Source organism: Erinaceus europaeus, chromosome 1 (assembly GCF_950295315.1).
Source record: "Erinaceus europaeus chromosome 1, mEriEur2.1, whole genome shotgun sequence".
Taxonomy (NCBI): Eukaryota; Metazoa; Chordata; class Mammalia; order Eulipotyphla; family Erinaceidae; genus Erinaceus; species Erinaceus europaeus.
In genome coordinates this window covers 79,895,560-79,920,583 of record NC_080162.1, presented here as the reverse complement: position 1 = coordinate 79,920,583, position 25,024 = coordinate 79,895,560, and the positions used below count along the sequence as shown (strand labels likewise).

The 25,024-nt window shown below is 45.8% G+C and overlaps 2 protein-coding genes and 1 pseudogene across 3 annotated transcripts in view; all 3 read left to right on the top strand.

Moving 5' to 3' along the window:
• The window catches only part of MTCL2 (microtubule crosslinking factor 2), a 111,265-nt gene extending 99,208 nt beyond the window's left edge, over window positions 1-12,057 (top strand). For both annotated transcript variants that reach the window (XM_060189550.1, XM_060189539.1), the window contains one exon: window positions 6,184-12,057. In XM_060189550.1, the coding sequence (XP_060045533.1) occupies window positions 6,184-6,336 (153 nt within the window). In that variant the 3' untranslated portion in view covers window positions 6,337-12,057. The remainder of the gene's footprint in view (window positions 1-6,183) is intronic.
• Window positions 1,272-2,323, top strand: LOC103109406 (HCLS1-associated protein X-1-like; annotated as a pseudogene).
• An 11,494-nt stretch (window positions 12,058-23,551) lies between the features above and the next one.
• Window positions 23,552-25,024, top strand: part of DSN1 (DSN1 component of MIS12 kinetochore complex) — a 32,085-nt gene continuing 30,612 nt past the window's right edge. The window contains exon 1 of the mRNA XM_007518469.3: window positions 23,552-23,743. Within this exon, the coding sequence (XP_007518531.3) occupies window positions 23,567-23,743 (177 nt within the window). The 5' untranslated portion in view covers window positions 23,552-23,566. The remainder of the gene's footprint in view (window positions 23,744-25,024) is intronic.

The window sequence follows — 25,024 nt, the reverse complement described above, 5'->3', positions numbered from 1 at the left end:
AATAACTACAACAGTAAAACAACAAAGGCAACAAAAGGGAATAAATAAATATTTTTAAAAAAAATGGGAGTTGGGCAGTAGCACAGTGGGTTAAGTGCACGTGGTGCAAAGCACAAGGACCTGTGTAAGGATCCCAGTTGGAGCCCTTGGCTCTGCACCTGCAGGGGAGTTGCTTCACAAGCAGTGAAGCAAGTCTGCAGGTGTCTGCCTTTCTCTCCCCTCTGTCTTCCCCTCCTCTCTCCATTTCTCTCTGTCCTACCCAACAACGATGACATTAACAACAACAATAATAACTACAACAATAAAACAACAAGGGCAACAAAAGGGAAAATAAATATTAAAAATTAAAAATGTAAAATGCACTTCATAAATGAATTGCGTAGATAAATTAGGATTTTTCTATTCAGCAAGATAATGCAGAGGTGGGGATTGTCCCACCCAGGCACTATATGTGACCTAAGAAATCATGTGGTCGGGAGTTGGGTGGTAATGCAGCAGGTTTGCATGGGACGCAAAACGCAAGAACTGGTGTAAGGATCCCGGTTTGAGCCCCCGGCTCCCCACCTGTGGGGAAGTCGTTTTACAAACGGTGAAGCAGGTCTGCAGGTGTCTCCCCCCACCCCCCCGTCTTCCCTCCTCTCTCCATTTTTCTCTGTCCTATCCAACAACAAAGACAGACAACAATAACAACAACAACAATAAAACAACAAGGGCAACAAAAAGGGAATAAATAAATATTTTTTAAAAAGAAAGAAATCATGTGGTCTGCCCCTGCCAAGCCAACTGCCACTGTTTTCATAGCAACATTCAGTGCTAACTTATTTATTCATCTATTTATTTTACCAGAGCACTGCTCAGTTCTGGATTAATGTGTTGGGATTGATCTGAGATATTTCAGGGCTCAGGCTGAGAGTCTTTTTGCATAACCACTAGGCTATCTCCCCAGCCCCTTCACTGCTAATTAAAAAAAAAAATGGGGGGGGGAGCCAGGTTAAGCGCACATGGTGGAAAATGCATAGACCAGCATCAGGATCCCTGTTTGAGCCCCTGGCTCCCCACCTGCAGGGGGTTCCCTTCACAGGTGGTGAAGCAGGTCTGCAGGTGTCTATCTTTCTCTCCCCCCTTTATCTTTCTCTCTTTTCTCCATTTCTTTCTGTCCTATCCAACAGCACCAACATCAATAACAACAACAATAATAGCTGCAACAATAAAACAACAAGGGCAACAAAAAGGAAAAAAATTAAAAAAATTAAAAAAAAATTATTAAACACCACTTCCGGCTGTACTCCCCGGTGTGGATGGCCTCAGGTGGCGTCTGGAGGTTCGTGTCCCTCTGAGGACATGAGCCTCTTTGACCTTTTCCGGGGCTTTTTCGGCTTTCCGGGTCCTTGAAGACACAGAGACCCTTTCTTTGGAGGGATGACTCGGGATAAAGATGAGGATGATGAGGAAGATGAGGAGGGAGCTGCCTGGGGCCCGGGGAGCCCGCGGTTTGAGGGTCTCCGACCCCCGGAGGAATTCAGCTTCAGCCCCAGCCCCGGAGGAGGGATGCGCTTCCACGACAACTTTGGCTTTGATGACCTGGTCCGCGATTTCAACAGCATCCCATGCGCCCCGCTGAACTTCCAGGTCCCGAGTCAGAGACTCCTGGAGGTAGACAGCAGGAGGGACAGACACTCCGGGACTCAATGCTAAAGTATCCAGATAGTCACCAGCCTAGGAATTTTGGGGGGGTCTTGGAGAGCGATGCGAGGACGGAATCCCCCAAACCAGCACCAGAGTGGGGCTCTCAGAGACCTTTTCGCGGGTTTGAAGAGATGTGGCCTGTGACCCCCAGTTCTAGAGCCAAAGAGGACAATGATCTTGATTCCCAGGTGTCCCAGGAGGGCCTTGGCCCAGTTTTGCAGCCCCAGCCCAAATCCTATTTCAAGAGTGTCTCAGTGACCAAGATCACCAAACCAGATGGGACAGTGGAGGAACGCCACACGGTGGTGGACAGTGCAGGCCGGACAGAGACCACAGTAACCCGCAGAGAAGCAGATGGCAGTCTCAGAGATGCTCTAGAATCACCAGTACCTCCCGCTATGGATGATGCTTTTTCCATCCTGGATTTATTCTTAGGACGCTGGTTCCGACCCCGATAGCCTTGTTGGACTTAGGCATTCAGGTTTTTTTTACACCCTTTGCTCTCCCTCAGTGGGCTGAGCCTCCTCAGGATCATAGCTGTGTGGAACAGTGCATTGAGGGGATCCGCCAGTATGTCATTCACTCACACTGGCCAATAAAACCTTTATTTATGCTAAAAAAAAAAATTAAAAAATTTTTTATTATTTGTTTTGGATAGAGACAGAGAAATGGAGAGGGAAGGGGAAAATAGAGAGAGAGAGAGAGAGAGACACACCTGTAGGTCTGTTTCACTGCTTGTGAAGCTCCCCCCTACAGGTGGGGTCTGGGGGCTTGAACCAGGTCCTTGTGCATGGTAACATGCATATTGTACCAAGTGTGCCACTTTTCAGCTCCCAGTCTTGTTTTTTTTCTGCCACTAGGGTTATCACTGGGGCTCAGTGCCAACACTACAAATTCACTGTTCTGGTGGCCATTTTTTTCCTTTTTTTTTCTTTCCCTATTTTATTGAATAGGATAGAGAGAAATTGAGAGAGGAGAGGTAGAGGGGAAGAAAGATACCTGCAGACCCACTTAAGTGCGCATGAAGTGTCCCCCATGCATGTGAGGAGCCGGGGCTCAAACTCTAGTCCTTGTGCTTGGTAATATGTGCGCTTAACTGGGTGTGCTCCTGTCCCCCACCCCCCATGCTGATTTTTAAGTTGGTAAGTTTGTATGGCTCTCGAATGATGTTATCCAGCTGGGTGGTCTGGGAGGTGGCACAGTGGATAAAGCATTAGGCTCTCAAGCTTGAGGTCCTGAGTTCAATCCCCGGCAGCACATGTACCAGAGTGATGTCTAGTTCTTTCTCTTTCCCTTCCTTCCTTCTTTCCTTCCTTCCTTCCTTCCTTCCTTTCTTTCTTTTTTAAAAGAATTTATTTATTCATGAGAAAGATAGAAGGAGAGAAAGAACCAGACATCACTCTGGTGCATGTGCTGCCGGGGTTTTAACTTAGGGCCTTGTGGTTGAGAATCCAATGCTTTATCCACTGTGTCACCTCCCGGACCACTCTCCTCCTGTCTTTCTCATAAATAAATTAAAAAAAAAAGATGTCGGGGGTCGGTGGTAGTGCAGCAGTTTAAGCACACATGGTGCAAAGTGCAAGGACCAGCATAAAGATCTTGGTTCGAGCCCCCAGCTCCCCACCTGCAGGGTGTTGCTTCACAAGCAGTGAAGCAGGTTTGCAGGTGTCTATCTTTCTCTCCCCCTCTCTGTCTTTCCCTCCTCTCTCAATTTCTCTCTGTCATATCCAACAACAACAACATCATCAGTGACAACAATAACAATAATGGCAACAACAAGGGCAACAAAATGAGAAAAAACGGCCTCCAGGAGTAGTGGATTCATAGTGCAGGCACTGAGCCCCTGCAATAACCCTGGAACCCCCCCCAAAAAAAAAGTCTCAAACACCACAGGTTTAATAAATAAATAAATATCTAGCTGGTGGGTGGGGGTAGGTAGCATAATGGTTATGCAAACAAACTCTCATGCCGAGTCTCCCAAGTCCTAGGTTCAATCCCTTGGACCACCATAAGCTAGAGCTGAGCAGTGTTCTGGTAAAATAAATAATAAATAAATAAATAAATAAATAAATAAATAAATAAATAAAATATAAATATCCAACTGGTCCTTGATAGAAAAAGTTTCCCAACTTCTGGTCTCTAACTGTTTTAAAGAAGATCTAGGGGTGAGCCAGCAAAATTGCTCCATGGGATTTTGTGCTGCATTGCCCTGTGTGTGTGGCCCAGGTTCAAACCTGTCCTCGACTATGTTGGAGGAAGCTTTTGTGCTATTATAACTCTCTCTCTCTCTCAAAGCTCACTCATTGTGTGGTGAAGACCTGGTGACACCATAAATGAACAAATAAAGATCTACTGGCTGGCAAGACCTGAGACACTGTCTGCTTTGTCAGTATATCACATGAAAGTATCGCAGTAGGGGAAGGAAGCTTTAGTGCTGTGGTTATCTCTTGTTGTCTATCTGTCTATTTCTCTTTATTATTTTTTTTGTTATCTTTACTTATTTATGGATAGAGACTGTCAGAAATCGAGAAGGGGAGCCGGGCGGTAGCACATCGGGTTAAGCGCACATAGTGCATAAGCAAAGCATAAGGACCAGTGTAGGGATCCTGGTTCGAGGCCCCGGTTCCCCACCTGCAGGGGGGTCACTTCACAAGCGGTGAAGCAGGTCTGCAAGGGTCTATCTTTCTCTCCCCCTCTGTTTTTCCCTCCTCTCTCTATTTCTCTCTGTCCTATCTAACAACGACAACAATAATAACCACACCAACGATAAACAGCAAGGGCAACAAGAGGAGGAAAATGGCCTCCAGGAGCAGTGGATTCGTAGTGCAGGCACCGAACCCCAGCAATAATCCTGGAGATACAAAAAAAAAAAAAGCAGGGGGAGACAACATAATGGTTATGCAAACAGACTCTCATGCTGGAGGCTCCTAAATCCCAGGTTCAATCCCCCGTACCACCATAAGCCAGAGCTGAGCAGTGCTCTGGTGTTTCTCTCTCTCTGCATCTCTCTCAAAAAAATAAAATAAAATAAATACTTAAAACACGAAAGAGTAGTGTTCTTAAAAAAAAAAAAAAGAAAGAAATAGGGAAGAGGAGAAAAAGCTGAAGAGGGACAAAGAGACATTTGCAGCACTGCTTTACCACTTGCAAAACTTTCCCCTTGCAGGTGGGGACTGGGGGGGGCTTGAACCTGGATCCTTGTGCATTGTAACATATGCACTCAACTAGGTGTACCGCCACCTGGCTTCCTGTTTATATTTGAAAAATTATGCCTGGAGCAATGAAATTGTGCATGCATGAGACCTTGGCACAGCAGTTAAAGAGGAGGAGAGGGAGGGAGGGAGAGAGAGAGAGAGAGAAAGAGGAATCTAGCCTACAGAAAATGTTCATGGGGGTCTGAGCTGCAGCACACCCGGTTAAGCGCACATAGTACAAAGCACAAGGACCCTCAGAAGGATCTTGGTTGAGCCCCTGGCTCCCCACCTGCAGGGGGGTCGCTTCACAAGCAGTGAAGCAGGTCTGTAGTTGTCTATCTTTCTCTCTTCTTCTCTACCTCCCCCCACCCCCCGCCTCAATTTCTGTCTTAGCTAGTAAAATGGAAAAATTGGCCACAGCATTGACCCTGGAGGCAAAAAAAAAAAAAAAAAATCAAGCAGAAACAGACCAAGTTCAAGTATTGCAATTACAAAATAGAGGGGGTCTGGGAAGATAGTTCACCCAGTAGAGCACATGCCTTGCCAGGCATAAGGTCCTGGGTTTGAGAGTTGGCACCATGTGGAAGCACCACACCACCAACAGGATCTCTATGGATGGTGCAGCAGTATTGTGATTTTTCTGTATATATCTTCTGTTTCTCTTACCCTTTCTATCTACATTAAAACAAACAACAACAACAAAAAAAGACTAGGTTCAGCAGATCTCTCAATGGCAGGTAATTTTGATAAATGTTCATGTGTGCAGTGTATTGAGAATTTATCTTTGATGTGTAGGACCACTTCCTTCTTGATATACTCCAGAATTTATTACATTCTGGAATATTATTTATGAACATTCATTACTGTTCTAATGAGAGAAAAAACAAAAAAAGAAAAATTGGTCCAGAGAGGCACTGTGATCCCCAGGAGCTGGTCTCTGGGCACAGTTGAATCCCAATTTCTTTTTTTTTTTCCACTAGGGTTGTTGCTGGAACTTTCCCAGTAGCTTTTTTGTTTTGTTTTGTTTTTGTTTTTGTTGTTTTCTCCCCTTCTAGGACAGAGACAAATTGAGAAGGGAGAGGGGAAAAAAAGAGAACGAGAGACACCTGCAGACCTGCTTCACTATTCGTGAAGTGTCCCCCCTACAGGTGGGGAGTGGGGGCTCAAACCCAGCTATTTATGCATAGTGTGTACTCAACGGGGTGTACCATTGCCTAGCCTTCTGAAACCCTAGTAGGCTATCCTGCCCTTGGGCACCCAGTGCCTCCCTGCTCCTCCTGACTTCCTCTCTCTGTCTTTCTAGGATGCTGTTTGTGACTGCAGTGCCCAGTCTCTCACGTCTTGCTTCGCTCGTCCCTCCCGTTCTGCCATCCGCCACTCCCCTTCCAAGTGTAGGCTGCACCCTTCAGAGTCTGGCTGGGGTGGGGAGGAGAGGGCAGGCCCCCCCAGTGAGTGAGAGAGCAGCTGTGCTCCCCACCTCAAGCAGCCCAGTCCCTGGATGGCCGAAGGGAACCAGCAGAGAAGAGATGCGGGCAGGGGCCTGTGTTCTCAGTATCACCTCACCCTGGAGGGTCAGCAGCTGCACCATTGCCAGAGAACAGCTTTCTCATCAAGGTAAAGCGGGGTCGCCTGCTGCCTACTGGGAGGTAATCTCTGCCTTCCCAGGGGACGGCAGCGAGTGGAAGAAAAACCAAAACTGGGCTTCAGAAGCATCTACAGAGAGATCTGCTGAGAGCTGATCTGTTGGGAAACTATCCCTGGGTCCTAAGGAAGAGCCTTACCTGCTTCTACTCACATTGACTTCTCAGAAGAGTCAAGGAAAGGCTATACTCTGGTGGTACCTCACAAGGACAGGGCTCACAGAAATGTTCCCTGCTGGCCACATCCCCCTGAGTATGAAGGAAGCATCATCAGAAATAGGCTTTGCTCTAGGGCTCAGCTTGGGGTCCTAGAGTAGTTGGGCTGGGTAACATCCTAGCCCTTCTCCTCTGTACCACCTCCTCCTAGCCCCGCTGCTCTGGATTGCTTTGATTCTGGGGAGTATGATAGGGCAGTAGTCAGGGCCTAGGGTCTGCTTAGAGTCCTGAGCCCTGGATCTCCCAGCCCATTGCCTGGATGCAGCAAGGACTAGAAGACAAAGTGGAGAGGTGGGTCTCATGGTTGGGGAGCCACTGGAACTGGCTCCCTTACCAAGGTGATTGGGGGACCTCAAACTTGCCCAGAGACTCTTTAAGTACAGAAAATAGGTAAATTCAGTCTCAGACCTGGTGTACAGATTAATGCCTAAATGTGCATTGCCTTGATTGCTGGGTCCTCTTTCTCCAGCATCCTGGAGGGGTACCACATCCCCACTGTGTTTACATCCTACAGCTGGTGGAGGGCAAAGATATTCCACATAAAAGACTCCCAATTGGCCGGGCCAGACCAAGGAGCAATTCAAGAGGCTTCTGCCCCAGAACCCAGAGGTAGAATGGAGCCTGGAAACACATTTCTTGCCTAGGTTGTTCATTTGATTTTTTTCTTACTATATATATTTAAGGTTGTTTTGTTTCATTTTAATTATTTAATTTACCCCCAAATCCCCTAAGGTAATTTATTGGAGGTGGAGACATACTCTTGCCACCAGGACAGTGCAAGGCTTCTGACACAATGGACAGGTGTGGGTGTCTCCCATACTGATGGGACAGCTTAGTAACCAAGCCCTGGTCTCTTAGTTGGATTTCGAGAACCTCCTCTCCACCGCCTCCCCCTGCAGAGCTGGAGTCCTGCTGTTCACTCCAGCACTGCTGACCATTTGGACTCATAACACAGCTTTTCATCAATATCTGGTAACTGCCTGACCCACTCAGTCAACTGAAAATGTTCAGTGACAGGGTGGAAGATTGGACTGATATCGCTACTTCCTAGAATTCTCCACCTCCCTTCATTTTCCTCCCTCACTCTAACACCCCCCTTTTTTTTTTAATGAGTTCAACTCAGACTCCTAAGGGTCTATCAAGAGCATTGCAAGCTCTCCAAGTTACTCAAGTGAGAATCACAGGAAAAACTTGGATAATGTTATTTATTGCAGCTTTGCTCATAGATCTGAAAGGTCTGCAGCTTGCCTCAGTCCCCACCAGCCTGCCAGCCTTTCACCAGCCTCTCTCTTTAGCCTTAAGACCATTTGCATCTCTTCTTCCAACCCCACTCCACTACCTGCCTTCCCCATGTCCCATGTGAGCTGCCTGCACCATGTGACAGATTTGACTCATGACTCATTGCTGCATGGTGAGGAGGGTCTCATATTGTTTCTCCTTAGTGCCAGTGAGCATGTTCTTGGTGACATCCATGTCCTCGAGTGTGTAGGTGCACTGTTCCCCTGTGACTGACTCGGGGGCCAAAATAGAAGTGTCTTGTCTCTGGAATTCTCCATTTGGAAGACCAAAAGCCAGCAACTGTGCTAGTGTATCTCCCGGGACTCAGGAGACTTCTCTGCAGTCCCACCTACCAGCTCCCAGTTCTGCCCCTTCAGGTTTACCTGTACCAGTTACCCCAAACCCTTTATCTGAATCCATTCCCTTTTGGCAGAACATTAGGCTCATGTCAGTCCAACCAAGCACTTCCTCACAGTGACTTGTGTGGGCAGAGCAGTTTCCTCTGCAGTGCCACTGCTCCCACCTAAGAGGTCATGGGCTTCTCCCAGGTTATCTCCAAGCAAGGGGATTCATTCCAGGCCACAAGCCACCAGGGGCCTTCTGCCACCTCCCCAAGCTGCACAGGGTCACAAAGGTTGTGCTCCCAGCCTTGGGGAGAAATCCTCATGAGACCTGAACTCTGTGGCCCATGGACCACTCAGCCTTACCATCGTCCTCGTTCAGGATTGTCCTTGCTGTCTTCCTTGTCTCAGTATCTGGCCCCTGGTCGGTGCCAGAGATAGATTTTGGTTTCCAATTAAGTTCCAGTTTCTACTTCCTGCATGCCACTGTGCAAACTCACTCATCACTGTTCCTACAGAAGCCTCTTGACATGGGGTTTGATGGGGTTGAAAAATGTTACATGTAAATATTGGTTTGGTTTGGTTTTTAGCATTTTATAAGTAACTGGTTATGTTTTCTTTTGGGGGGTCGGGGGGGTTGATTTGTAAAAAAACTCTCTCCTCTTTTGGAATGTAATTTCTAAGTTTGTTTGTTTCTTCAAATGCCTTTTAAATCTTGGTAACATTCCCAAAGCAGAATACTGCCTGACCCACAGCAGGGATCCCCCTGGAACACTGGGGTCCCAGGGAGGAACACTGCCCTTGTTTTCCCTTCCTTCTCCTCACTATTAAGTCTTCACCTTTTCACGTCTAGCACCTCCCTCCTCTCGCTGTCTTCCTTCTTTTCCCCATCTTTACTTTCTTCAGACAGAGTCCCAAGGAACCCTGGGGTCCTAGTCCCTATATAGTACTGTGCTTGAGTAAATAGTGTTGGCATCAGTTGATTGTGGAATATGGGGGAAGGGGACCATTTGCTGTGGTTAACCGAACTAGATGGCCTCAAATTGCTTTCTAGTGCCCTGTTAGACACTCCCAGGAGCAATGATGTTTGTATTTGACACGAAAATCAAAAATGACTAGGCATCGAAATCTAATTCTTTCTCTCTGACAGTCCTGTGCTCCCACCAAAGGCTGAGCAATTTGAAAACACACCCAAGAATAAACTTAAATTGAGTCCTAGCTCTTAGTCTATCAGGGACACTTGTCCCTGGGTGACTATCCAGGTGACAAGATCGAGATCCCAAAGACTTGACCCTCTTTTTTTTTTTTCCCTCCAGGGTTATTGCTGGGCTAGTTGCCTGCACCACGAATCCACCGCTCCTGGAGGCCATTTTTCCCCCCTTTTGTTGCCCTTGTTGTTGTAGCCTCGTTGTGGTTATTATTATTGCCGTTGTTGGATAAGACAGAGAGAAATGGAGAGAGGAGGGGAAGACAGAGAGGGGGAGAGAAAGACACCTGCATACCTGCCTCACCGCCTGTGAAGCGACTTCCCTGCAGGTGGGGAGCCCAAGGCTCGAACCGGGATCCCTACGCCGGTCCTTGCGCTTTGTGCCACATGCACTCAACCCACTATGCCACCGCCCGACCCCCGACTTGACCCTCTTATACCCACTTAGACAATTACATGACTCTTTTGCTTCCCCACCCCCTTCTCCTTCTTTTAGATTAACATCCGTAGTCTTGTTAAAAATCGTTGTTGTTTTATTAAGGAAGTAATGATTTACAAGCCAGTGGTCGTCCCACGGGTGCAGTTTCTCATCTATCTGTGATAGGTGTCTGCGTTACCACTCCCACCACCAACCCAGGTCTTCCAGTAGCACCCAGCCCCCCATACATCTTCCATGGTTTTTTTCCCCAGCCCAGTTCTTTTGTCCTCCCAGTTTCCAAGCGCTTCCTCCCACTCCCCTCCTATCTAGAATGCCTGCTGGGCCCCAGTCTAGCTTCAGGAGCCTTTCAAGTTCCTCTCCACTTCTTCATTAACAATAATAATGATGATCCCCTAGACACCCTGCCTAGAGCACTTTACAATTTAGGAATCACTTCCTCACCCCAGATCTCCTTCAAACTTTCCAGGACAACTGTCTGAGACAATCTTAGCCAGACAGGAATTTGTAGTCTTATTTTTAATTTATTATTATTTTTTGCCTCCAGGGTTATTGCTGGGACTTGGTGCCTGCACTACAAATCCACTGCTCCTGGCAGCCATCTCCCCCCACCATTGTTGTTGCCGTTATTGTTGGATAGGACAGAGAGAAATTGAGAGAGGAGGAGAAGACAGAGAGGGGAAGAGAAGGATAGACACCTATAGACCTGCTTCAGCGACCCCCCCCCCCCCACACACACACACGGGTAGCTGGGGGCTCAAACTTGTGCAGGCCCTTGAATTTCGGATTATATGTGCTTAACCCAGTGCGCTAATGCCAGCCCCTCCCCAGCTACAATTTACATTTACTACAATTTACATATTTTACACATTTCCAGGGCGATCCTAAATACTAAGGATCTCATCATTTGTGTCCACAGTTCTTGACTTTTAGGCTATTTTTCTTGTAACCAGTAACCACAGTACTACTCTTAACAAGAACATTTGAGCTGAGAAAAGAGGACTTGGTACTCTACACAATTCTGATTGGATTTTATCAATCTGAGGTTTTTCAGAAACATCAAAGGCAATTTACAATCTAAGTCACATGAGAGCAGAAATAGAATCATATCAAATCTTAGTTCAATAAAGCAGTAGAAATAGAAAGCCAAAAGGCTAGAATTATCACTCCCCAATTCTATTTGATGTAATTTTCATAATCTTAATAGATTTCACTCTCATGTTTCCTAGAAGCCATGATAAAGAGAAACACATGAAGTTTATAGTTCACCACTGGAGAAACATTTTTGCCCTGGGAGACAAAATCTTCTGCTACTAATTGATAGCGTCCTTTCTTCATAGACCACTAAGTCAGTTGGTGTTTCAGTAGGTGAAGCTAAGATGCATGGATGTTTTCCAGGTAACTATTAAAAAATATAATAATAAACTTCCATCAATTTGAATGTTCTTGGCTTCAGATCATGTGACTACTTTATGCCTCAGTTTCTCCAACTCTAACATGGGAGAACAACCCTCCATCTCACATGGTTATGGTGGGGATCAAATACAATACTGTGCCTGTGCATCTACTTGGAAAAGTGTTAAGTTTCTATGTAATGATCTGATCATACTCATTGTCTCCAGGCCAGCCCATCCATACTGACATCACCTACCCCCCTCACTAGGCTATTTGAATAGAAAGGGGATTGCAGGATAATCTGGACCACCTCTCTCAATTAAAAAAAAATGTAGAAATTATATATATAACAAAACTTAACATTTTAGCATCCCCCCGTGTGTGTGTGTGTGTGTGTGTGTGTGTGACTTTAAATACATTCTTAGTGTGGACAACTGTCAACAAGATCCATTAGAACTTTTTCATTATACCAAACCAAAACTCTGTACCCGGGAGTCGGGCTGTAGTGCAGTGGGTTAAACACAGGTAGCGCAAAGTACAAAGACAAGCCTAAGGATCCCAGTTCAAGTCTCCAGCTCCCCACCTGCAGGGGAGTCGCTTCACAAGTGGTGAAGCAGGTCTGCAGGTATCTATCTTTCCCCCTCTCTGCCTTCCCTTCCTGTCTCCATTTCTCTCTGTCCTATCTAACAACAACTACAGCAACAATTAAAAAAAAAGGGGCAACAAAAGGGAAAATAAATAAATATTAAAAACAAAACCTCTATACCCACAAGATAATTATCCTTACTCAATCCCTGGGAACCTCTGTCCTACTGTTTTCTGAATTTGCCCATTCTAGGTATCCCATTCAAGTCACACAGTATTTGTCTGTTAGGGGGTCTAACTTGCTTGTTTTATTTTTTTATTTTATTTATTTATGTATTTATTTATTTATTTTTTTATAGATGAGAATCAGGCCCAGGAAAGGGAATAACTCATCCAAGGTTATATAGTAAAGGAGAGGCAGAGCTTGGAGCTCAAGTCTTGGATGTCTTCCAGCAGGTTCTGCATCACAACTGGTGGATGAGACACTACCCTCCCCTTCTTTGCTCTTGGTTAAGCCAACCCTTCCTCTCTCTGGCCTTGACTCTTTCCCCTCTCCCACCCACCCTTTCTTTCATCTTCCTCCAAAGCTTCCCCTTCTCCTCAGACTCACAGCAGTATGAGGGGCCTTGACCAGGTTCTCCTCTTTTAAACACCTGGCTTACTTGTGGCACCTCTCCCTCCCTCACTTGCAGAATGAAACAGCTCCCCGTGGAGTCCCTGTAATTTCAGCAACACTCGCTCTTCTCTCCCCCACCCTCCCTTTAGGACCACATTGCTATGCCATCAAGATAGTGCTCCTGCTCCTGTCTTTTTGCTTTCAGATGCGTACTGTGTGCGCTTTTAACCCCATGTGCCACCGCCCGACCCCTGCAGTTTCAGATTTATTGGTGTTTCCTGTTTTGTTTATTTTGTATTTTTCTCATACTAAATGGGGCATCTTTCCCAAATGCTTCAGGCAGCATCAGCCCTGCTAGCTTTCCCATTCTATCCCAGAAAGATAGCCCTATCCGAGAGGCCACGCCTATTGTCCTGTCCACAGCCTCCTGCAGAAAGCCAACACTTTCCACTATGGGAGAGAGAGAGGGAGAGGGAGAGGGAGAGGGAGAGGGAGAGGGAGAGGGAGAGGGAGAGGATGGTGTGTGAGGTGTTGCGGGTGACTGAATTCCTCCTCTGGCCTCCCAATCTTGCACAACCTTGGTTGTAAAGCAGACGCAGCCTGGCTTGGGTTTTCCTCCCCGGCCACCCATTCATCTGTCCATTTGATGTCCCACCACCTTCTCCTGTCCTTGGGTTTACCTCCTCTAGAACAGCTCATCCTGGAAAAACCTTTGCTTACCCAGGCTGTACTCCTGACCCCTCTTAACTGTGTTCACAGTTTGCTAAGTCTACAGAGCCTAGAACCAAAGTGAGTTGGGGACATGATGCTGTTTAGGGCTCCTTACCATCATTTCTTTCTTCCCTACCCTCTTCAAGAGGACTGTCTCTTGTTTTCCCTGTCATCCTTACTTCCCTTCTTTCACCACCCTGTGGATCCCAGCCCCCAAAGTATAGTTCAATTTCTTCCTCCTAATATCCTTGTGGGGGGAAGGTAGTCAGGTTTTGGCTACTTGTCACAATCCATTCTGACTCTACTCCACCTGCTCCTGTGAAGAGGGACCAGAGCCAGGAGTCTGGAGACCTGACCAGGTCTGAGCAGGTCTCTTCATTCTCTGTGAGTTTGGCTGGTTGTATGACTTTATAATGAGCACCAGAATGATTCTTATGGACCCCTAGTGTTTTGGGGTCCCACATGACCATCTTTTCGTCACTGAACCTTGGTATCCTTGCTCTTTTCTCAGCTGTGCCACTGATCTCTGTGCCTTAATTTACTTCTCTGCACAGGGGCTTCAAGATAAGCCAGCAGTTTCCTAAGTATTGGTGCCTCTAAGGCTGGGCCTCCCCTGGCACCGCCTCAGGTCACCAGGTTGCTGAGGATGAGGTGTCTGAAGGTTTCTAGATCAGGATCATCACCTAGGAGCGAGATAGAAAAATTAAGTATTGGCCTCACTCAAGATCTACAAAATTAGGACTTTTTTTTTTTTTTATAGTTTTTTTATTTCTTTATTGGGGAATTAATGTTTTACATTCAACAGTAAATACAATAGTTTGTACATGCATAACATTCCCCAGTTTCCCATATAACAATACAACCCCCACTAGGTCCTCTGTCATCCTTCATGGACCTGTATTCTCCCCACCCACCCACTCCAGAGTCTTTTACTTTGGTGCGATATGCCAATTCCATTTCAGGTTCTACTTGTGTTTTCTTTTCTGATGTTGTTTTTCAGCTTCTGCCTGAGAGTGAGATCATCCCATATTCATCCTTCTGTTTCTGACTTATTTCACTTAACATGAATTTTTCAAGGTCCATCCAAGATCGGCTGAAAACAGTCAAGTCACCATTTTTTACAGCTGAGTAGTATTCCATTGTGTATATAGACCACAATTTGCTCAGCCACTCATCTGTTGTTGGACGCTTGGGTTGCTTCCAGGTTTTGGCTATTACAAATTGTGCTGCCAAGAACATATGTGTACACAGATCTTTTTGGATGGATGTGTTGGGTTCCTTAGGGAAATTAGGACTTTTGTAAGAGCACCCAGCAAGCTTGGGTTTAAAAAAGACCTCCAAGAGGCCAGGCAGTAGTGCACCCAGTTGAGTGCATATGTTTCCATGTGTAAGAAGCTGGGTTCAGGCCCCCAGCCCCCATCTGCGTGGGGGGGGGGGGACTTCAGGAGCTAAAAGGCAGAACTGTAGGCATCTCTCTTTCCCTCTGTCTCCACTTCCCCTTTCAACTTTTTTTTATTAAAGTTTTTTTTTATTATCTTTATTTATTTATTGGATAGAGACAGCCAGAAATTGAGAAGGAAGGGGGTAATAGAATGGGAGAGAGACAGAGAGACACCTGCAGTCCTGCCTCACCACTTGCAAAGCTTTCCCCTTGCAGTTGGGGACTGGGGACTCGAACCTGGGTCCTTGTGCACTGTAACATGTGCACTCAACCAGGTGCACCACCATGCCCTCTCAACTTCTCTATGTCCGTCAAGTAAAATAAAGATTTTTGTAAAAAGTTAAAGAAAATAAAAGAAAAAGTCCTCCAGGTGATTTTGGTTATACAAAGGAACTGTCAGCCTGTAGATTCACACTACTCTCTGCCTTCCCCCAAACAAAACAGAGCAACTACAACCTTTGTTCCTTATAAGATGGAGAGCAGGGAGAAAGAATTTTTTTTTTTTTTTCCATTTCCTGCCTGTGGCTTAGTTCCACCTCTACTTACTTCTCCCTGGGTCTTACAAAAGACCTTGACCATTACTCCTGGGAACCTCACTATAGGCTCATAGCCGCTTTTCAGTGGAAAGAAACCAAACTCTTCACAAAAAAGAAGCTAAATCCCCAGCTCCTTTTCTTCTCCCGCCCCCCACCAGGAAAATCTTGTAGACAGTGCCAAAAACAGCTCCAACCCCCAGCAGCTGGGGAAGAGTCAGAAGCTGTTCTTCCTTATCCTGTTCTATTCTCTCACCACCCCCATCCCAGCCCTTCCAATTCCTGCCAATACTGTGAAGCCCACTTCCTGCCCTGCCCATTTTCCTGTTCAGGTCCTCCAGTCGTGGGCCCTGGGGGACACCCAGGAAAAGGCTTTTGGGAGGGAAAGGGCTGAGGGCTTCCTTGGGCCAAACTGTTCGCCTCTCCTATCCACTGCTTTCTCCTCTCCACCCCTGTCTTCAAAAGGCTCCTTCCCAGGATGGATTGTGTGCTAGGACGAACATGGTCCAATCCACCAGCTCTCTCTGCCCCTGTGTCTTTTTTTTAGACATGAGAATAACTGTACAGTGTAAACTTATAAAGGGTTTTTAATTGTTGTAGATTGAAAATAAAGTGTGTCATATGAACAATTTCCATGGACTCAGCCTTCTCTGATTTCTTTTTTTTTTAAATTTATTTATATATATATTTTTTAAATATATATTTTATTTATTTATTTATTTTCCCTTTTGTTGCCCTTGTTTCTTATTGTTGTTGTTGATTATGTCGTCGTTGTTGCATAGGACAGAGAGAAATGGAGAGAGGAGGGGAAGACAGAGAGGGGGAGAGAAAGACACACACCTGCAGACCTGCTTCACCGCCTGTGAAGCGACTCCCCTGCAGGTGGGGAGCCGGGGGCTCGAACCAGGATCCTTAACCCGGTCCTTGTGCTTTGCACCACGTGTGCTTAACCTGTTGTGCTACCGCCCGACTCCCTTCTGATTTCTTTTGTGGAGAGTATGGGGCCCTCAGGTGGTTTGAAACTGACTCCAGTCCTTGGAAAGGAGGGAGCTTGGGAATGCCACTGTCATCTGAATTGTGTGAGAACACTCACCAGGGGCCACCAGGTATCCCCTGGCTGCTGACTGTTGACACCTGAGTCTCCCAGGAAGTGTGGTAATGACCACAACAAATGCAGAGTGCTCAAAAGTGGAGTTGAACTGTTGTAAAAAAAAAAAAAAAAGTCTTGGGGGGGGACTGGTGGGGGTACACCCAGTTACGTGCACATAGTACTAAGCTCAAGGACCCACACAAGAATCCAGGTTTGAGCCCCACTCCCCACCTGCAGTAGGGATGCTTCATAAGTGGTGAAGCTCATGTCTCTTTCTCCCTGTTTTCTTTTCCTCTCTCAGTTTTTCTCTGTCTTATCCAATAAAAAGGAAAAAATGGCCACCAGGAGCAGTGGATACATAATGTAGGCACCAAGCCCTAGCGATGGAGGTTAAAAAGAAAACAAACAACTTCATGGGTGGTGGCCAGGGAAGATATCATAATGATTATACAAAAAGACTTTTGCTTGACTTTTGCACGTTCAAACCCCCATACTGCCATCAGCCAGAGCTGAGCAGTGCTCTAGTAAGACAGATAGACAGACAAATAATATTCTCACTGTGCTACAGAATGACCAGCTCTGGCTGGGAACATTGTATTCTATTCTTAGGATACTGACAGATGAGTTACAGGAGTAGGATGGGCATAGAAGCTAGGTACACCAAAGCCCTAGAATATTAAGGGAAACCATAGGGGGCAAAAATCTCTGCTTTCACATAGCTGTAGGAACCAGCCAGTTGGACCCATAGAGTAGAAATTTCAAGGGAGACTTCTGCCTCTCACCAGAAAACGTCCAGTGATCATAGCTACTATATAAAGATGACCACAATCAATCCAGCTAGCATTTACCAAATCTTTTTTATTCTTTGCTTTAAATACACACACACACACACACACACACACACACACACTATTGGCTTAGAGGTAGAGAGAAATTGAGAGGGAAAGGGTAGGGAGAGAGAAACAGATAAACACATGCAGAACTGCTTCAACACTTGTGAAGCTTACCACCTTGCAGGAAAGGATTGGAGGCAGAACCTGGGTCCTTGCACATGGTAATAGGTGTGCTCAACTAGCTCTGCCACTGCCTGGATCCCAAATCCTTTTCTTTATCTAGTAGAGACATAAAGGCAGAGGCAGAGAGAGAGAAGGAGATGGAGGGGGAAAGAGAGAGAGACTATAGCACCAAAACTTAATGCTCCAGGGGCTGGGCTCAAAACTTAATGCTGCAGGGGTTTTGCACACGTGGTAATGCAGCACACTGTCCAAATGACCTATCTTGCCAGTCCTATCATTCCTCTTTTCAAACTTTATGGACTGCTCAGCATTTGGAAGGCTTCATTATTGAAAGAAAGGATCACACATTTTGATAAAGGAAACAGCCTGTTGTTCTCTAGGGGGCTCCAAGACCAATGAATGGAACATGCACAGGATGGGCTTCTGTGAGTGGAGAAAGGCCATATAGGAATACAGAGAAAGCTTTGAGAAAGTTTTAGCTAAAAATTGGGGCATTTTGCCAGGAAAACACACACACAAACACACACACACACACACACACACACCACGAGTTTTCTGCGTGGAGTGAACCAGCAAAGAATCAGATTTAAGATTTAAGAAACCAAAGGGGTGGGCAGAGGAATTGCAAACTGGGGCGGGGGAAGAAACAGCGTAGTCATTATGGAAAAGGAAGAAACAGCGTAGTCGTTATGGAAAAGACATTCATGCCTGAGGTCCAAAGGTTTCAAGATCAACCCCCAGCACCACCTTAGGCAAGCCAGAGCTGAGCAGTGCTCAGGTCTTTCTCTACCTCATTAAAAAAAAAAAAATTGCAAACTGGGGATAGAGTGACCTGCAATGTGGCTTGTAAAGGGGGAGTTCTTGATTTTGCCAACTATTACAGAAGGCACAGGAGAAAACGCTAGAGTTTGGGCAGGACAGGATGAAACAAACTGAGCAGTCTTACAATCTGCCTTGGAGACAATTCTGTAGTTAGTAAGAAAAAGAGAAGGTAGGGGCTGGGTAGTGGCACAGCTGGTTGGGCGCACACATTAGTGTGCAAGGAAGCAGGTTCAACCCTCCCCCTCCCCCCCTGTTCCCACCTGTAGGGGAAAAGCTTCACAAATGGTAAAGCAACGCTGCAGGTGCCTCTCTGTCTCTTCCCCTCTCTATCACCCCCTTCCCTCTCAATTTCTGGCTGTCTTTATCCAATAAATACATAAAGATAATAAAAGAAAAGAAAAAGAGGGGAGAACTCAGCCTAGCAAGGAAGGCAGGACACTAGAGGACTGCTGATGATCTGTATTTGTTCTAGCCTAAGTCAAGCTCATAAAGACACCACAGTGTGGAGGGTCCCTCGAGAGGACTTCCAACTTGAAGTGCAGGGCAGATGTTCCTAGGTTACTTTTCTTCTTCTAGCGTTTGCCCTTCTTCCGTAGCCAGTCAACAGCATCAGGTTACTTGAAGCTCAGGAAAGAGTAAACAAAATCGACAAACCTTTAGCCAGACTCACAAAACAAAAAAGGGAGAAGACCCAAATAAATCAGATAGTAAATGAAAGAGGAGATATCACAACAGACACCGCAGAAATTCAACATATCATGCGAGGCTTCTATGAACAACTATATGCCACCAAGCTAGAGAACCTGGAAGAAATGGACGATTTCCTAGATACCTACCAACTTCCAAAACTAAGTAAAGAGGAAGTGGATAACATGAACAGGCCCATCACAGCTAATGAAATTGAAACAGTTATCAATAATCTCCCCAAAAATAAAAGTCCTGGACCAGATGGTTGTACAAATGAATTCTACAAAACCTTCAAAGAAGAACTAATACTTCTACTTTTAAAAGTCTTCCAGAAGATTGAAGACACAGGAATACTCCCTGCCAGCTTCTTTTTTTTTTTTTTTTTTTTTTTTTGCAGTTCTAGAAAAGGGGTTAGAGGCTTGGTGAGTACCTCCTTCAGAAACTGATTTCTTCCCTGCCTGGTCCTGTGAAAGAGCTACTCCAGATTCCCCTCACAGCACCTGAATAGTTCTAACAGCAGAGCTTCCCCTGTTACCTCCCCAAACTCCTTCCAATACTGTTTGGAATTAGGTAGCCTTGGCTCTTTGCACATACGCTTAACCCACTGCGCTACCGCCCGACCCCCTTTTTTGGCTCCAGGGTTATCACTGGGGCTCGGTGCCTGCACTACGAATCCACTGCTCCTGGAGGCCATTTTTTCCATTTTTGTTGTTGTTGGGTAGGACAGAGAGAAACTGAGAGAGAAGGAGAAGACAGAGGGGAAAAGAAAGACACCTGCAGACCTGCTTCACAGCTTGTGAAATGACCCCCCTGCAGGTGGAGAGTCAGGGGTTCAAATCGAGATCCTTGTGTGAGTCCTTGCGCTTTGCACTATATGCACGTAACCTGCTGTGCCACTTCCCCGGTCCCCTCCAAATTTTTTCTTTTTTTTTAATTTTCCCTTTTGTTGCCCTTGTTGTTGTAGCCTTGTTGTGGTTATTATTATTGTTGTTGATGTCGTCACTGTTGGATAGGACAGAGAGAAATGGAGAGGGGAGGGGAAGACAGAGAGGGGGAGAGAAAGACACCTGCAGACCTGCTTCACTGCCTGTGAAGCGACTCCCCTGCAGGTAGGAAGCCAGGGCTCGAACTGGGATTCTTTTTTTTTTTTTTTCTGCTTTGCGTTTTTACTTCTTTTTTTTTTTTTTTCTACATGCATAACATTTCCCAGATTCCCATTTAGCAATACAACCCCCACTATTTCATTCATCATTTTTCATGGACCTGTATTCTCCCCACCCACCCACCCACCCCAGAGTCTTTTACTTTGGTGTAATACTCCAATTCCATTTCAGGTTCGACTTGTGTTTTCTTTTCTAATCTTGTTTTTCAACTTCGGCCTGAGAGTGAGATCATCCCATATTCATCCTTCTGTTTCTGACTTATTTCACTCAACATGATTTTTTCAAGGTCCATCCAAGATCGGCTGAAAACGGTGAAGTCACCATTTTTTACAGCTGAGTAGTATTCCATTGTATATATATACCACAACTTGCTCAGCCACTCATCTGTTGTTGGACACCTGGGTTGCTTCCAGGTTTTTCCCTGCCAGCTTCTATGAAGCCAACATCACCCTGATACCAAAAGCAGACAGGGACACAACCAAAAAAGAAAACTACAGACCAATATCTCTGATGAACATAGATGCGAAAATATTGAACAAAATTCTAGCCAACCGGATACAGCAGTATATCAAAAAGATTGTCCATCATGACCAAGTGGGGTTTATCCCAGGCATGCAAGGTTGGTTTAATATACGTAAATCAATCAATGTGATCCACCACATCAACAAAAGCAAGACCAAAAACCACATGGTCATATCAATAGATGCAGAGAAAGCCTTTGACAAAATACAACATCCCTTTATGATCAAAACACTACAAAAAATAGGAATAGATGGAAAATTCCTGAAGATAGTGGAGTCTATATATAGCAAACCTACAGCCAACATCATAATGGTGAAAAACTGGAAGCATTTCCCCTCAGATCAGGTACTAGACAGGGCTGCCCACTATCACCATTACTATTCAACATAGTGTTGGAAGTTCTTGCCATAGCAATCAGGCAGGAGCAAGGAATTAAAGGAATACAGATTGGAAGAGAAGAAGTCAAACTCTCCTTATTTGCAGATGACATGATAGTATACATGGAAAAACCTAAGGAATCTAGCAAGAAGCTTTTGGAAATCATCAGGCAATACAGTAATGTGTCAGGTTATAAAATTAACATTCAAAAGTCAGTGGCATTCCTCTATGCAAACACTAAGAAGAAATTGAAATCCAGAAATCAGTTCCTTTTTCTATAGCAACAAAAACAATAAAATATCTAGGAATAAACCTAACCAAAGAAGTGAAAGACTTGTATACTGAAAATTATGAGTCACTACTCAAAGAAATTGAAAAAGACACAAAGAAATGGAAAGATATTCCATGCTCATGGGTTGGAAGAATTAACATCATCAAAATGAATATATTACCCAGAGCCATCTACAAATTTAATGCTATCGCCATCAAGATCCCAAGCACATTTTTTAGGAGAATAGAACAAATGCTACAAATGTTTATCTGGAACCAGAAAAGACCTAGAATTGCCAAAACAATCTTGAGAAAAAAGAACAGAACCGGAGGCATCACACTGCCAGATCTCAAACTATATTATAGGGCCATTGTCATCAAAACTGCTTGGTACTGGAACATGAACAGACACACTGACCAGTGGAATAGAATTGAGAGCCCAGAAATGAGGCCCCACACCTATGGACATCTAATCTTTGACAAAGGGGCCCAGACTATTACATGGGGAAAGCAGAGTCTCTTCAACAAATGGTGTTGGAAACAATGGGTTGAAACATGCAGAAGAATGAAGCTGAATCACTGTATTTCACCAAATACAAAAGTAAATTCCAAGTGGATCAAGGACTTGGATGTTAGACCAGAAACTATCAGATACTTAGAGGAAAATATTGGAAGAACTTTTTTCCGCATAAATTTTAAAGACATTTTCAATGAAACGAATCCAATTACAAGGAAGACTAAGGCAAGTATAAACCTATGGGACTACATCAAATTAAAAAGCTTCTTCACAGCAAAAGAAACCACTACCCAAATCAAGAGACCCCTCACAGAATGGGAGAAGATCTTTACATGCCATACATCAGATAAGAGTTTAATAACCAACATATATAAAGAGCTTACCAGACTCAACAACAAGACAACAAATAACCCCATCCAAAAATGGGGGGAGGACTTGGACAGAATATTCACCACAGAAGAGATCCAAAAGGCTGAGAAACACATGAAAAAATGCTCCAAGTCTCTGATTGTCAGAGAAATGCAAATCAAGACAACAATGAGATATCACTTCACTCCTGTGAGAATGTCACACATCAGAAAAGGTAACAGCAGCAAATGCTGGAGAGGGTGTGGGGTCAAAGGAACCCTCCTGCACTGCTGGTGGGAATGTCAATTGGTCCAACCTCTGTGGAGAACAGTCTGGAGAACTCTCAGAAGGCTAGAAATGGACCTACCCTATGACCCTGCAATTCCCCTCCTGGGGATATATCCTAAGGAACCCAACACATCCATCCAAAAAGATCTGTGTACACATATGTTCTTGGCAGCACAATTTGTAATAGCCAAAACCTGGAAGCAACCCAGGTGTCCAACAACAGATGAGTGGCTGAGCAAGCTGTGGTATATATACACAATGGAATACTACTCAGCTGTAAAAAATGGTGACTTCACCGTTTTCAGCCGATCTTGGATGGACCTTGAAAAAATCATGTTGAGTGAAATAAGTCAGAAACAGAAGGATGAATATGGGATGATCTCACTCTCAGGCCGAAGTTGAAAAACAAGATTAGAAAAGAAAACACAGTCGAACCTGAAATGGAATTGGAGTATTACACCAAAGTAAAAGACTCTGGGGTGGGTGGGTGGGTGGGGAGAATACAGGTCCATGAAAAATGATGAATGAAATAGTGGGGGTTGTATTGTTAAATGGGAATCTGGGGAATGTTATGCATGTAAAAAAAAAAAGAAGTAGAAACGCAAAGCAGAAATTGACTGAGTTTGGAGTATGGCACCAAAGTAAGAAAGCAGAAGTATACTAGAGTTTGCAGTGAGTACCTCCCTAATACTTCCTCTCCACTTTTCCAAGCTTTGGGTCCATGATTGCTCAACAATTTGTTTGGCTTTGTATGTTAACTCTCTTTTTAGTCACCAGGTTCCAGGTGTCATCAGGATGCCGGCCAGACTTCCCTGGATTGAAGACACCACCAATGTGTCCTGGAGCTCAGCTTCCCCAGAGACCCATCCTACTAGGGAAAGAGAGAGGCAGACTGGGAGTATGGACCGACCAGTCAACGCCCATGTTCAGCGAGGAAGCAATTACAGAAGCCAGACCTTCTACCTTCTGCAACCCTCAATGACCCTGGGTCCATGCTCCCAGAGGGATAGAGAATGGGAAAGCTATCGGGGGAGTGGGTGGGATATGGAGATTGGGTGGTGGGAATTGTGTGGAGTTGTACCCTCCTACCCTATGGTTTTGTTAATTAATCCTTTCTTAAATAAAAAAAATAATAAAATAAAAAAAATTAAAAAACCAACTTGGACAAGGGGCGGGGCCTGGAGGAATGCCGGCCCACTCGGTTTACGCATGCGCCCTAAGAGAGCTCGGTGTTTTGTACCGGGTGCGGCCGGTAGGCCTGCAGCCGCGCATGCGCCCTTGGTTGGCGGGAGTTTCCGAAACTGCGGCGGTGGTGCCGGAGCAAATGGCGGACAGGCCGGATCAAGAAGGAGCGACCACAGCGGTACAAAGGCTGGGGAGTGACCGAGGGCCGCGTAGAGAGTGACCCGCGGCCTAGTGTTCGGAGGGCGGTGGTTCCGGGTGTCGGGTTCAGATCAGGAAGTGGCTGCGTCCCTCTCCAGCCGTGGCTCCGCCCCTCCTACGGCGTCTGTTTTTGGGCGCCGACCCTCCGCTCCCGGCCCGCGGCTGTGGGCCCTCCGGCGCCCCGGTTGCCCGCTTGGGTCCGGACGCCCCGCTAGTGGCTGCGGGTGCGGCACCGGCCTCTGCCCCTCTGAGCGGCCACTCAGGGCCCTTCCAGGCCGCGGGCTTCAGACCGGTGGCCACGGCCACATGAGAGGCTGAGAAAACAAAGAAAACGCGGAAGGGTCCGGCGTGCACTGAGCGAGCACTGCGCGGCTGACAGCTGCTGCTGCGCGGGCTCCAGTCGGCCTGATGCCCGGGACCTGGGGCCCGCTCCGCCGCCTCCCTGTTCTGGGAGCAGTCTCCTGTTTACCTTCCTTGGCTATGCATCTCTTTTATTATTATTATTATTATTAGTAGTAGTAGTAGTAGTAGTAGTAGTATTTTAAACCACAGCACTGCTCGGGTCTGGTTTATGGTGGTGCGGGGGATTGAGCTTGGGACTTTGGAGCCTCAGGCATGAGAGTCTCTGCATAACCATTATGCTCTCTACGCCTGCCTCATCTCAGTTTCTTTAAAATTGATCTTTATTTTAGTGAAAGAGGAAGGGTCTGGGAGGTGGTACGCCTAACCAGGTGTGCAAGGACCCAGGTTCAAGCCCCTGCACCACACTTGCAGGGGGAAAACTTCAAAGAGTGTTGAAGTAGAGCTGCAGGTGTCTGTCTCTCTGCCTCTTTCCCTGTCTTCCCCTTCCCTCTCAATTTCTGTCTCTGTACGATAAGTAAATTTTCCTTTGCTTTCTTTCTTTCTTTCTTTCTTTTTTTTTTTTACCAGCGCACTGCTCAGCTCTGGCTTATGGTGCTCTAGGGGATTGAACCTGGGACGTGAGGACGCATGAAAGCCTCTTTGCATAACCATTATGCTATACCCCAACCCCTAATTATTATTATTATTATTATTTTTTTCCTCCAGGGTTATTGCTGGGCTGGGTGCCTGCACCATGAATCCACCGCTCCTGGAGGCCTTTTTTTTTTTTCCCCCTTTTTGTTGCCCTAGTTGTTGCAGCCTCGTTGTGGTTATTATTGCCATTGTTGACGTTGCTTTGTTGTTGGATAGGACAGAGAGAAATGGAGAGAGGAGGGGAAGACAGAGAGAGGGGGGAGAG